An 11,729-nucleotide genomic window follows, 5' to 3' on the forward strand; every position below is an offset into this window, starting at 1 on the left:
GTGAATGTGGTGCAGTTCGAGGTCAGTTCACTGGATCTTTGTTTTGTCTGAACTTCACATTCTCCTCCAGTCTGTCGCCAGTGAAAACAGCCGTTTGCTGGAACAACAGTGTGTGAATTCCTGAGCCGAACACTGAGACTGTTTTCATGCAGCACTGGACTCTGATGTTAAACAGCCTGAAAAACAACATCTCATCTGATGATTCATACGAAGCAGAGTGTGTGTGTGGATTCATCCTGGAGACAACACTATGTGACAAATATAACAAAACATTTCATTTGAGGTGCGCTTAAAGCTCAAAATAAAGTTTATGTATATATTTATATATAGAAAATGTATTAAAAAACTATTTGTATACATTTATATTTTGTGTTAAAGATATGTTTTAATGTTTTAGTTAAACCTATTCATATGTTTATTTTTTATTAATTGTATTTCTTATGATATTAGAGTAAATCTTATTTATTCATTTTATTTTATTTTAGTACTTATTTTAGTACTTTAAGCCAAACTAAAATGAGAAATGCAGTCTTGTCTTAATTTTTTTTTATATATATAATAAAATTTATTTTATTTATATATTATTGTTTCATTACAGTTAATGCAGTCTCTCTCTCTCTCTCTCTCTCTCTCTCTCTCTTTCTATATATATATATATATATATATATATATATATATATATTATATGGCTGATCTGTATGTCACAGAAAGCAGCTGCTAATGAATTTGGTGCCTTTGAGGAAAAACAGTCAGATTGGGTTTGAGTTGTGATTATTTCCAGATGAAACACACACACACACACACACACACACATTCCAGTCCCTTCAAAGAGGGAGGAGAAGTAGGTAGTATGTTGAAGAAATAGGGACAACTGGAGGAGAAAGATGGGGCCAGACTCTCTCTCTCTCTCTCTCTTTCTGAGTCTCTCTGTCTCTGAGCTTCTGTTTATTTACCGCTGAATGCGACAGTCTCTTGGCCTGACTGAGAAGCAGCGAGAGAAAAGAAGAAACAGCATGACGGCCCTCTGGATTCTGTCTGTATCTGCGCTGATGTGTCAGATGTCCATCACTGCGTCTCTGCACTGGAGGAAAGGTACGACGGGAGACAGAGCATGAGCACTTCAAATCGACACACTTCTGCTTAAATGCTTGAAAGGACACATTTAAACTGTGCCAAAAACTCAGAATAGTTATTAATACTTTTTTAATATCGAAATTGTGAGATATACACTTGCAATTGAAAGGAAATATAGTCAGAATTATTAGATTAAAACGTTGAAATTTTTATGTCTTTATGCATGGCAGAAGAAATCATGACATTTAAATGGACAGTTCTCGTAAGAAAAAAAATTTGTGACTAAATTTAAGAATTAAGAACAATATAGTCAAAATTGGAAGATTTAAAAATATTTGCCAGAAACAAAGTCCATATTGTTAGATATAAACTCTAGAAAAAAAGTCACAAATATATATATATTTTATTCTGTAATTTTGTAATATGGTGTTCCAAACCAGAGTTATTATCATTAACTAATAGCAAAAAAAAAAAAAAAAATGGGTCATGTGATGTGATTTCAAGTTTTCCTTTCTCTTTGGAGTGTAAAAAGCTCTTGGTGCAAAAGGAAGATCTGTAAAGTTACAAAGACTAAAGTTTCAAATCCAAAGAGATATTCATCATCAAAGTTAAGACTCTGCCACACATCCCCAAACTGCCTTGTTTAAACACACCCCCACATCTCTACGTCACTATGTGGGAAGATTTGCAAAACAGCGCCCAAATGTTCACGCAAAGAAAGAAGGCGTACCTTTTATTCTCTCTGTTGTCGCTGGCACAATTTTATGGAGATGCTGTGTGTTTCATTGTGAAAGTTAAACTGCTTTGTTTGGCCTTCCAAAAGAGCACAATATCCGCTTTGTTATGCCCAGAGCTGATCCGTGCTAGTCACTGAGGAAATACATCAACTTCACGCTGTGGATCGCCGGATTGGCTTTCACGGACGAAGAAGAGCCCCCGGCTTTAGTGTAGCCTTTGGCTGTTCCTCGCTCAAACCCCCAGCTGTTCCTTGCTCTAGTCGTCGGCTGTTCCTCGCTCTAGCCACCGGCTGTTCCTCGCCCTAGCCACCGGCTGTTCCTCGCTCTAGCCACCGGCTGTTCCTCGCCCTATTCACTGGCTGTTACTCGCCCTAGCCACCAGCTGTTCCTCGCTCTAGCCACCGGCTGTTCCTCGCTCTAGCCACCGGCTGTTCCTCGCCCTATTCACTGGCTGTTACTCGCCCTAGCCACCAGCTGTTCCTCGCCCTAGCCACTGGCTGTTTCTCGCTCTAGCCACTGGCTGTTACTCGCCCTAGCCACCGGCTGTTCCTCGCCCTATTCACTGGCTGTTACTCGCCCTAGCCACCGGCTGTTCCTCGCTCTAGCCACCGGCTGTTCCTTGCTCTAGCCAATGGCTGTTCCTCGCTCTAACCACTGGCTGTTCCGTGCTCTAGCCACTGGCTGTTCCTCGCCTTAGCCACCGGCTGTTCCTCGCTCTAACCACTGGCTGTTCCTTGCTCTAGCCAATGGCTGTTCCTCGCTCTAACCACTGGCTGTTCCTTGCTCTAGCCACTGGCTGTTCCTTGCTCTAGCCACTGGCTGTTCCTCGCCCTATTCACTGGCTGTTACTCGCCCTAGCCACCAGCTGTTCCTCGCCCTAGCCACTGGCTGTTTCTCGCTCTAGCCACTGGCTGTTACTCGCTCTAGCCACTGGCTGTTCCTCGCCCTATTCACTGGCTGTTACTCGCCCTAGCCACCGGCTGTTCCTCGCTCTAGCCACCGGCTGTTCCTTGCTCTAGCCAATGGCTGTTCCTCGCTCTAACCACTGGCTGTTCCGTGCTCTAGCCACTGGCTGTTCCTCGCCTTAGCCACCGGCTGTTCCTCGCTCTAACCACTGGCTGTTCCTTGCTCTAGCCAATGGCTGTTCCTCGCTCTAACCACTGGCTGTTCCTTGCTCTAGCCACTGGCTGTTCCTTGCTCTAGCCACTGGCTGTTCCTCGCTTTAGCCACCGGCTGTTCCTCGCTCTAACCACTGGCTGTTCCTTGCTCTAGCCACCGGCTGTTCCTCGCTTTAGCCACCGGCTGTTCCTCGCTCTAACCACTGGCTGTTCCTTGCTCTAGCCACTGGCTGTTCCTCGCTCTAACCACTGGCTGTTCCTCCCTCTAGCCACCGGCTGTTCCTCGCTCTAGCCACTGGCTGTTCCTCGCTCTAGCCACTGGCTGTTCCTCGCTCTAGCCACCGGCTGTTCCTCGCTCTAGCCACTGGCTGTTCCTCGCTCTAGCCACTGGCTGTTCCTCGCTCTAGCCAAAGGCTGTTCCTCGCTCTAGCCACCGGCTGTTCCTCGCTCTAGCCACCGGCTGTTCCTCGCTCTAGCCACTGGCTGTTCCTCGCTCTAGCCACCGGCTGTTCCTCGCTCTAGCCACTGGCTGTTCCTCGCTCTAGCCATTGGCTATTCCTCACCCTAGCCACCGGCTGTTCCTCGCTCTAGCCACCGGCTGTTACTCGCTCTAGCCACCGGCTGTTCCTCACTCTAGCCACCGGCTTTTCCTTGCTCTAACCACCTGCTGTTTCTCACTTTAGCCGTTGACTGTTCCTCGCTGTAGCCACCGGCTAGAAAATAAAATAGAAATATGGCAGTTTTGAAATAGGCCTATAATTATTTAATTTAGGAAGATAAATAGCTTGAATGTTTGAAAACACAGTGCTGCAAGTACTGTAATACCTAAAAACATTTGAAATAGAATGAAATAGAAAGTCTAATTCAAAGTCATCTCAATGACTGTAAAATGTCAGTGTTTTGACCTGCAGCCAGCGTTTGAGTGTCTGACCTCCAGAGGAACAAACACAGCAGATGTGATGAATGAGCTGGTGTCTGTTGTTTGTGGGATGTGAAGTGCTAATCTTGTGAGATTGGTGACCTTGCACATTTACAGTGAGATCTGTGGATGCGAGTGCTAGGTGGGATGACATGGGCCAATAACGGAGGGATGCTGGTGGTGCCGGTGGCTTTGAGTCTCCGTATATCTGTTCTTACATTTCATTAGAATCCTCTGCCATCCAAGGGCACGAGCCAGGCCTCTGGCATCTGTGTTTGGACTCACAGTCAAGTGTTTCTGAGAGGTTTTGCTGGGATTTTATGAGCTTTAACTAGCAGCTAACAGAGATGTTCAATTACTTTAGTCTTTGTAGGACGTTCACCTCCGAATGGAATTTTGCAAAGCATCCACCAAACAGTTTCCACCTCATGAGTCCTTTAATCAAAACAAAGTGCTAATGATACGCACTGTGAGTGTGTGAAATCACTGGAATAAACCCTTAAATAAAAGATCTCCATTGGCTCTTTGCAGCACTTTAGTTTCACTATATACATCTCAACCTTTTTTTCTGGATTGTTGCGTCAAAATATATATATATATATTTTTTTTTTTTTATTAAACATCTTAAAGTTAGTCTCATTTTTTAAGACTCCATTTATTTGATTAAATCTGTTTTCTATGTGAACATCTGTTTTCTGTGATGCACAGCTGTATTTTCAGCATCATTCCTCCAGTCTTCAGTGTCACATGATCTTCAGAAATCATTCTAATCTGCTGATTTACTGCTCAAGAAACATTTATGATTATTATCAATGTTGAAAATGATTGTGCTGCACAGTATGTTTGACATTATAACATTCCAAATTTTTTTCAGACTTTTGATTCGATTTAATGCATCCAAAATGAAAGTGTTATTCCTGCTGCACACAAACATTTTAAATATACTCCTGACTGTGAGTGTGCGGTTTATCTTTGAGGACACACACTGACACTTACTGAGAAAACTATACAGTGCTTTCCTCACAAAAATGTTTTTGTGAAGTGATCATTTCCATGGAAGTGTGGCGGTCACGAGGAGAAGGCTGGCAGCGGGAGGCTTCGGCTCAACTGTGTTTATGTGGTTTCTAAGGTCAGTTTAGAGCAGGAGGCTCAAGTTTATGAAGGTGAGAGTCTGAAGACCCACCGACACACATCTGCAGCTGATCGGTGCAAACAGATGTGGAATGTGTGTGATGCTGGCGACATCCCGAATGGATCAAACACATGACCAGCTCCCGTCAACTTCAGCTTGTTTTTGGTTCAAGCCTGTTATTCCTGCAAGTGTCCATATTCTTAAAGTCTCCAGTTAATGTCACTTGCTAGTTATTTGGAAGACCCATCCGTATTTAACTGATATCCTCTTGCATTATTCACGGTCAGAGATGCGTCATGATGAAATGAGACCAATATCTCGCTGTCCGTCAGCCGCTGACATGCACAGAAGAGAAACAGATGCACAGCTGCCGAACACATGTGCTGAAACATTTTAATCAGGAAATAAACATCACAGTGAAAACAGCTGTAACTGTAACAGTAAACACTTTTTAAATGAACAAATACCTGTTCATTGTTTACAAAGGGGCTAAATATGGTGAGAATTGAACATAGGCCTACTTGTAGAGTAAAATATTGGCTGTGTCCTAAAGCCTAGGCAGCTGACTTGTGTCATATCAGGCAATGATTTTGAAGGCAATGTTGTTGCACAAAGACACCTCATGAAAATTATTTTTACTCTTAAAGTTTCAGGAAGTGAAGCAGAATTTGGATTCGGATGTGCCTTGATTTTTGATTTTTGACATTTTAGAGCTTTGGGACGCAGCCATTGTTAAATGCTAATGTAAGGAAGGCTACTGTAACTTTGGCAAACGTTCTACAAGGAACATTAACAGAATTTCTGCTCAAAGTTATTGGGTCTTTAATAATGTTTTCAAAACGTTAGCACAAAAACATTTTTCATGGAATGTTTTTCCTGAGCGTTTTAGCTGAGCGTTAATGTAACGTTTTTGAAACTACTTGTTTTAGAATCTTCAGAGAACATTTAAAAGTAACGTTTACATTATGTTTGCAAAATTATAAAAGGTGCACATAAACACTTTAAAAACTGGACATTTTGAACGTTCAGAGAAATGTTGAAAAAAAAAAGTTTTGTATTACTTAATAGGGACATTAGCAATACGTTCTTAAAACAGAGTTTTGTTAACTAGGAAAGAATGAGTCATAATTTAACAACATTTATTCTCAGTTCTTAGTGTACATCAGGGTTTTATGTTATATTTTATGCTGTTAATATTGCATTATTTTAGTGTCGCTTCTTACCAGGATGCTGTTTTGTGTATATGACATCATATAGCTTCTATATTTGCTTGTGTTGAAGTTTAATCCATCATGTATCTTTCACTTTATCTCCTTATTTTTAATGAGTTTATCAGTATATTATAAAGGTAAAAACACAATTTATTAATTTGGTATAGATGAAAATGATGAAATATGGTCAGTTGGTAAAACTAGAAGTTTTGCTACCATATTTTTAATTTGTTTTTAGTTTTTGGGGAGCACAGCTGCTGCTTTTACCGTAACTTTCATGGATTTTTTTCTGTTTTATTAAACTGACCCACTCCAGCACAAACACCCGTCTCACATGTGTCTGAACATTAACAGCATCTTTCGTCTGACAGTCTGCTGCTTGTGGAAGTTACTTTGAGACGAATGCGCTGCAGTAGAGAATCTAAACCAGCAGCACTGTGAGAAATTTCAGTGTGTGATGAGTCACAACACATTACCCATGATCCTCTCTGTCTCTCAGCTCTGTTCCCATCAGCCTTCAGAGTGAAGCGAGGGACGGCAGCACTTCTCAACCCCACGTTTCAGAAATCAGCGGAGGACGCCAGCCTTCTGTTTGAGGTACGGCTCACGCTGGTGTGCAATATACCGTGATATAGAGCCATAACAAACTCAGTGTAGATGTCAACATCGAACAGCATTTGTAAGCCATTTACTTGAGTGATGTGATGAGATTTCAGAGGCAACCTGACTATTCAGAAAGGAGACTTTTTACATTGAGATAAGGGTTATTATAAATTAAAACCATAAAAATGTTACTTTAAATAAAATAAATGTTAACTGTAATACAATAAAATATTTTTAAAACTTTAGATTTCACCTGGTTTGAAAGTAAAATTAAAAAATAAAATAAATAAAAAACATACTTGTTACTTGACAAAAATAATTAAGATGTTATTTTATTTCAGCTAGTTTCCAAGGCAAATTGTTTTTTTTTGTTTTTTTTTTTTTATGTAGAAGAAAAATAAAAATAGAAAATTACAGTCACTAAAAGTTACTAAAAGCTTAATTAAATTGAACATCAATGCAGAAAATATATAAATTAAATTAATATTTGCAGAAATTGTAATAGCATCTCAATGGTACTAAAATATCACTGATGCCAAACATAATTTTTTTATTTATTATTATTTTAATTTAGTGTAACCTGATGTACTTAAATAACTAAAATAAAAATAAATGAAAACAATTCAGATATATTTTATATATATATAAAATACAAAATACAAACAAACAAAAAAAACAAAAATGACACAAACACAATAAAGTTACTAAATGGAAAATGTAAAAATTATAAATTATTATATATATATATATATTTTTTTTTTATATTAATAAAACCTTAAAAGTATCTCAAAAGCCAGAAATATTAACAATGTCTCATACTATATTCGAACTATCTTGGCCAAGATCAATATGTGCAATCAAAAGCTTTTCATTTGAGCTCAGAGAAAACTTAACACTTTCAGAACAACTTCTCACGAGGACTTTGAGCGGAAACTGAAGTTTGCTGAGCACTGAAACTTGTTTATCAGCGGTGTTTAATGTGCTTTTCAGCATCTCTGGTTGAATAAAGCAGGCGATCAATAGCTCTCCATACTCTTGTGTTTACTCGGTTATTGAGTTGTGCTGAGTTCTGCAATCTCCTGCGCTGTCAGATCCATCAGCCGCTCCATACTGAGAGATGCACGAGATCTCCAGTTAGATTCAATACAAAAAGAAAAACATATTAATATTCCAGCAGTGTGGCGCTGCGGGACATCAGACACAAACTAAAGCCTGTCGATCGACCTCGTCGCACGCTAAACACAGACTGAACTCTCGAGACTCAGATCTCAGTCTGCTGCACGCCACTGAACCAGTCAAGAAACATGCTAAATATCCAGTAATATCATCAGTTTAACTGCACTGTCACTATTAGATGAGAACCAAACTAAACTGAGAAAACAGGGAATGTTCTGGCAAGTTAAGACCAAACGTTTTGTTCTTCCTGTGACATTCTTCCATGTGTTCAAATCAAAAAAAAGATGTGGTTTTTAATAACGTTCTCAAAACAAAAACATTCTTCATACATCATTCATGGAATGTTTTTTCTGAAATGTTAGTTGGATGTTTGTCTAATGTTTTTATTTTTAAGTTACTACTTGATTCAGAACGTTCTGTGAGCATTCACCAGTAACATTCTCATAATGTTCAGAGAACGTTCAGTAACATTCATGTAAACTTTCTTTTTGTTAGCTGGATTACAATTGCATTCTGTAGAGCTGCTTTATAGTGAAATCAAATTGAGATGATAATAAACCATGTTATTAAACTGAACTGAATAATCATGCTATTTTCTTTGAGCTTCTTTACAGCTGTTGTTGAATTGCAGTGTTTTTATGCTACTGTTGTTTTCACCGGCAACAAAATATATTCTAAGAACGTTTGGCTGATGTTCCCATTTAACTATAAAACTTTTTTTTGGTTATGTGAATGTTAAGGAAACATTCCATTTTATCATGTTGTCAGACATAATGGGAATGCTACTTTTGAATGTTCTCTGAATGTTCTTAACAATTAGAATGGAAACGTTTCAGAAAAAGAAAAAAACATTACATGAAATAAAATATAAATATAATTTTTGTAGTATCGTTTTGAGAACAATTACTGTGTTTTTTATCTTAATGTTCTCTGAAAGTTTCAAAAGTTGTTTTTGGTTGTTAGAATGTTAAGAGAACATTCCTTTTTAGAATGTTGCAAACATTATGGGAATGTTACTTTTGAACATTCCAAAAGAAACGTTTTAAAAAAAAAACGTTACATGAACATCAAACCAAACATTTATCAAAAAAGTATAAATATTGTTTTTGTGCCAGTGTTTTGAGAGTGGTATTAAAGAACGGATCACTTTAAATGGACGTCCTGTTTATGTTCCTAGAATAATTTTTTGTTGATGAATTTGATCCATAATAAAGAAATGAGGTGAATCTCTGGTTATCTGCGGTGGTTTTGTTGCACAGGTGTTGTGGTCCGGAGGGTACATGGACGCGGTGAACGGGACGCTCCACATCTCTGATCAGGAGCTGGCGTCCATGAGGAAGCTGGAGGTCCTGGAGGTCCTGTGTGAGGATGTACTTCCCAGAAGCCTCTCTGAGATCCAGCGGCTCAGTGCTCAGCTGGAGCTGCGGCGGGGCTCGCTCCGGATGGATGACTTTGAGCGCACCGTCCTCACCATGGTGTTCACCGCCCAACAGCTGCCACACACCAGCCCCGGCCACCAGAGGGAGCTGTGGGCCAACACACTCCTACGACTCTATAAAGCCATCAGAGGAGACCTGCGGCCTGCAGAGGACTGACTGACCTGTGCTCCTCATCCGCGGCTAACAGCCAACGTTCAGTCGCTTGAATAGTGGCCTACATTCATTCAAACCTTTCCGTAATGTTTGCAAAATGGTCAAATGCAACATTCCCTTAATCTTTTCTCTAGCATTCATTTAACCAAGAAAAAGTGTTTTTTAAGCATTAAAAACAAGGATTTTAGGAATGTTGAGAAAACATTGACATAATGTTTTTATAACTAATCTGGATTGTTAACAAAATGTTACTTGAACATAATTTTGTTGGCCGGGGCTCTGATCACAGATATTAGAGGTAAAACAATGCCAGATGCAAATAATAAATGCTGCTCAGCATATAATCATATAGAGTCGAATTAGGAGATTGCAATGCAGTTTATATTTATGTTACATATTGTTTGTAAAAATAGAAATAAATCACTTGATTTAAACATTTTAACTTGAAAAAAACAATCTGTAAAATGAATAGATTAATCATTTAGATTAACTTTTAATTCTGTTATAGTATGCTTCACAAATATGTTTTTATTTAAAAAAAATCCAAAATTCAATACTCATTCTCAAAAAAAGTACATTTATTTCACATAATACTTCCCAAAATAAGTAGAAAATAATGTGAAACTAAATGAATATAAATGGATCTTGATTTAAAAATAAATGAGTATAATCAGCAGATCTATAATTAAGGAATTCTGTGAAACTATTATAATATTTTTCCACAAATAAGTTCTACATAAAAATTCTGAAAATAAAAAACAAATCACCCCATCTCAAAAAAAGATTAACAATACTCCAAAAAAAAAAAGAAAAGAATAATACAGTCCAAACTTGCAACAACACTTACAAATAATGATTTCTGTAGGTGTAGAAGGTTCTTTAGATAATTAAAATATTCTTTACACTGAGAAGAAATGGTTCTTTTCATAAGAACTTTTGAATATTCTGAAACAATTCGATTTTTTTATTTAATGTTAGAAAAATGGCCAACTGATACGTTTCAGGAGAAAAAAAAACATATCATGAAAAGTGTATAAATATAATTTTTGTGGTATAGTTTTGAGAACATTTACTTGTGAAAAATGTTTTTTTTATTAATGTTCTCTGAATGTTCCAAAAGTTGTTTTTTGAATGTTGCAAACATTATGGGAATGATACTTTTGAACGTTCCAACAAACGTTCCAAACAAGTAGAACCATTAAAAAAAACTAAGAAGAAATGGTTCTTTTCATAAGAACTGATCCCTCAAAGATGTTTTTCATCCTGGTTCCAGAAGCAGAACTGGTTTGACTAGACCTCTTTAATCACAGTGTGGTCAGATGAATGTGAGGTGCATCTTAAGATCTGTGTTTTTTATGAGTTCACCTTCACTTTGCATTAACGTGTTGTTGGTGCAGCTGATGGCACATTATCATTTCTTCTGAGATAATGCATCTCCTGATAGAATCATTATCACGTCCTTGACCGTGTTTCCTGGTCTTTCACCTGGAAATATTCCCAGGGGCACATCAAAACCTGCTTCACAGCATCTTCACTGCATTAAACGAGCCCTTCATGAGACAATAAAGGACTGGGGTTTTCATTTCACCTGTGTTTTATTGAACACGAAATATTTCAGCATCTGCCACCTGAGCAAAAGCGTTAAGACACACTTAGATGATGATGATGATGAAGATGATTATGAAGATTATGAACAAAACCAGTGGATCAAACTCATGTGCGTTCGTTACGTGTCAATAGCGCCACCTGCAGGTCACCAATATAATAGTTTCGTGGCATTGTAAAAAAAAAAAATATATATATATATATATATATATATATATATATGCTAGATTTGCCAGATTCTAGATTCACCTTTTTTATTTTTGATTCTCAGGTTCGTGACAATTTCTTATGTAAAATTGCTTTTATAAGCAGTTGTTTAAATAATGAATATGTACAACTGTATGTTTTTTTTTCCTTTTAAATGTTATATGTAACTTATAGGGTCAATTCTGCGAAATAAAGGTGTATTTTTCAGGTGCTTCCTGATAGCTAGCTTAAAATAAATAAACGAATATCAACGCTTACATTGCCTAATATTATAAATTAAATATAAGTACATCGTTCGGTTTTAAACTAAACATTGGAGGAGTGTTATTTATTAATTTCAGGGTTATATTTATGT

At 37.9% G+C, this 11,729-nt stretch overlaps 1 protein-coding gene across 1 annotated transcript; it reads left to right on the forward strand.

Moving 5' to 3' along the window:
- Nucleotides 1-861: 861 nt before the first annotated feature.
- Nucleotides 862-11,625, forward strand: LOC127956707 (protein FAM180A-like). Its single transcript, XM_052554872.1, has 3 exons — nucleotides 862-1,092; nucleotides 6,691-6,788; nucleotides 9,230-11,625. The coding sequence occupies exons 1-3, from the start codon at nucleotides 960-962 to the stop codon at nucleotides 9,563-9,565; spliced, it is 567 nt and encodes a 188-aa protein (XP_052410832.1). The 5' UTR covers nucleotides 862-959; the 3' UTR covers nucleotides 9,566-11,625.
- The last annotated feature ends 104 nt before the right edge of the window (nucleotides 11,626-11,729 follow it).

The sequence above is a fragment of the Carassius gibelio genome, chromosome B4 (genome assembly GCF_023724105.1).
Source record: "Carassius gibelio isolate Cgi1373 ecotype wild population from Czech Republic chromosome B4, carGib1.2-hapl.c, whole genome shotgun sequence".
NCBI classification, from domain to species: Eukaryota; Metazoa; Chordata; class Actinopteri; order Cypriniformes; family Cyprinidae; genus Carassius; species Carassius gibelio.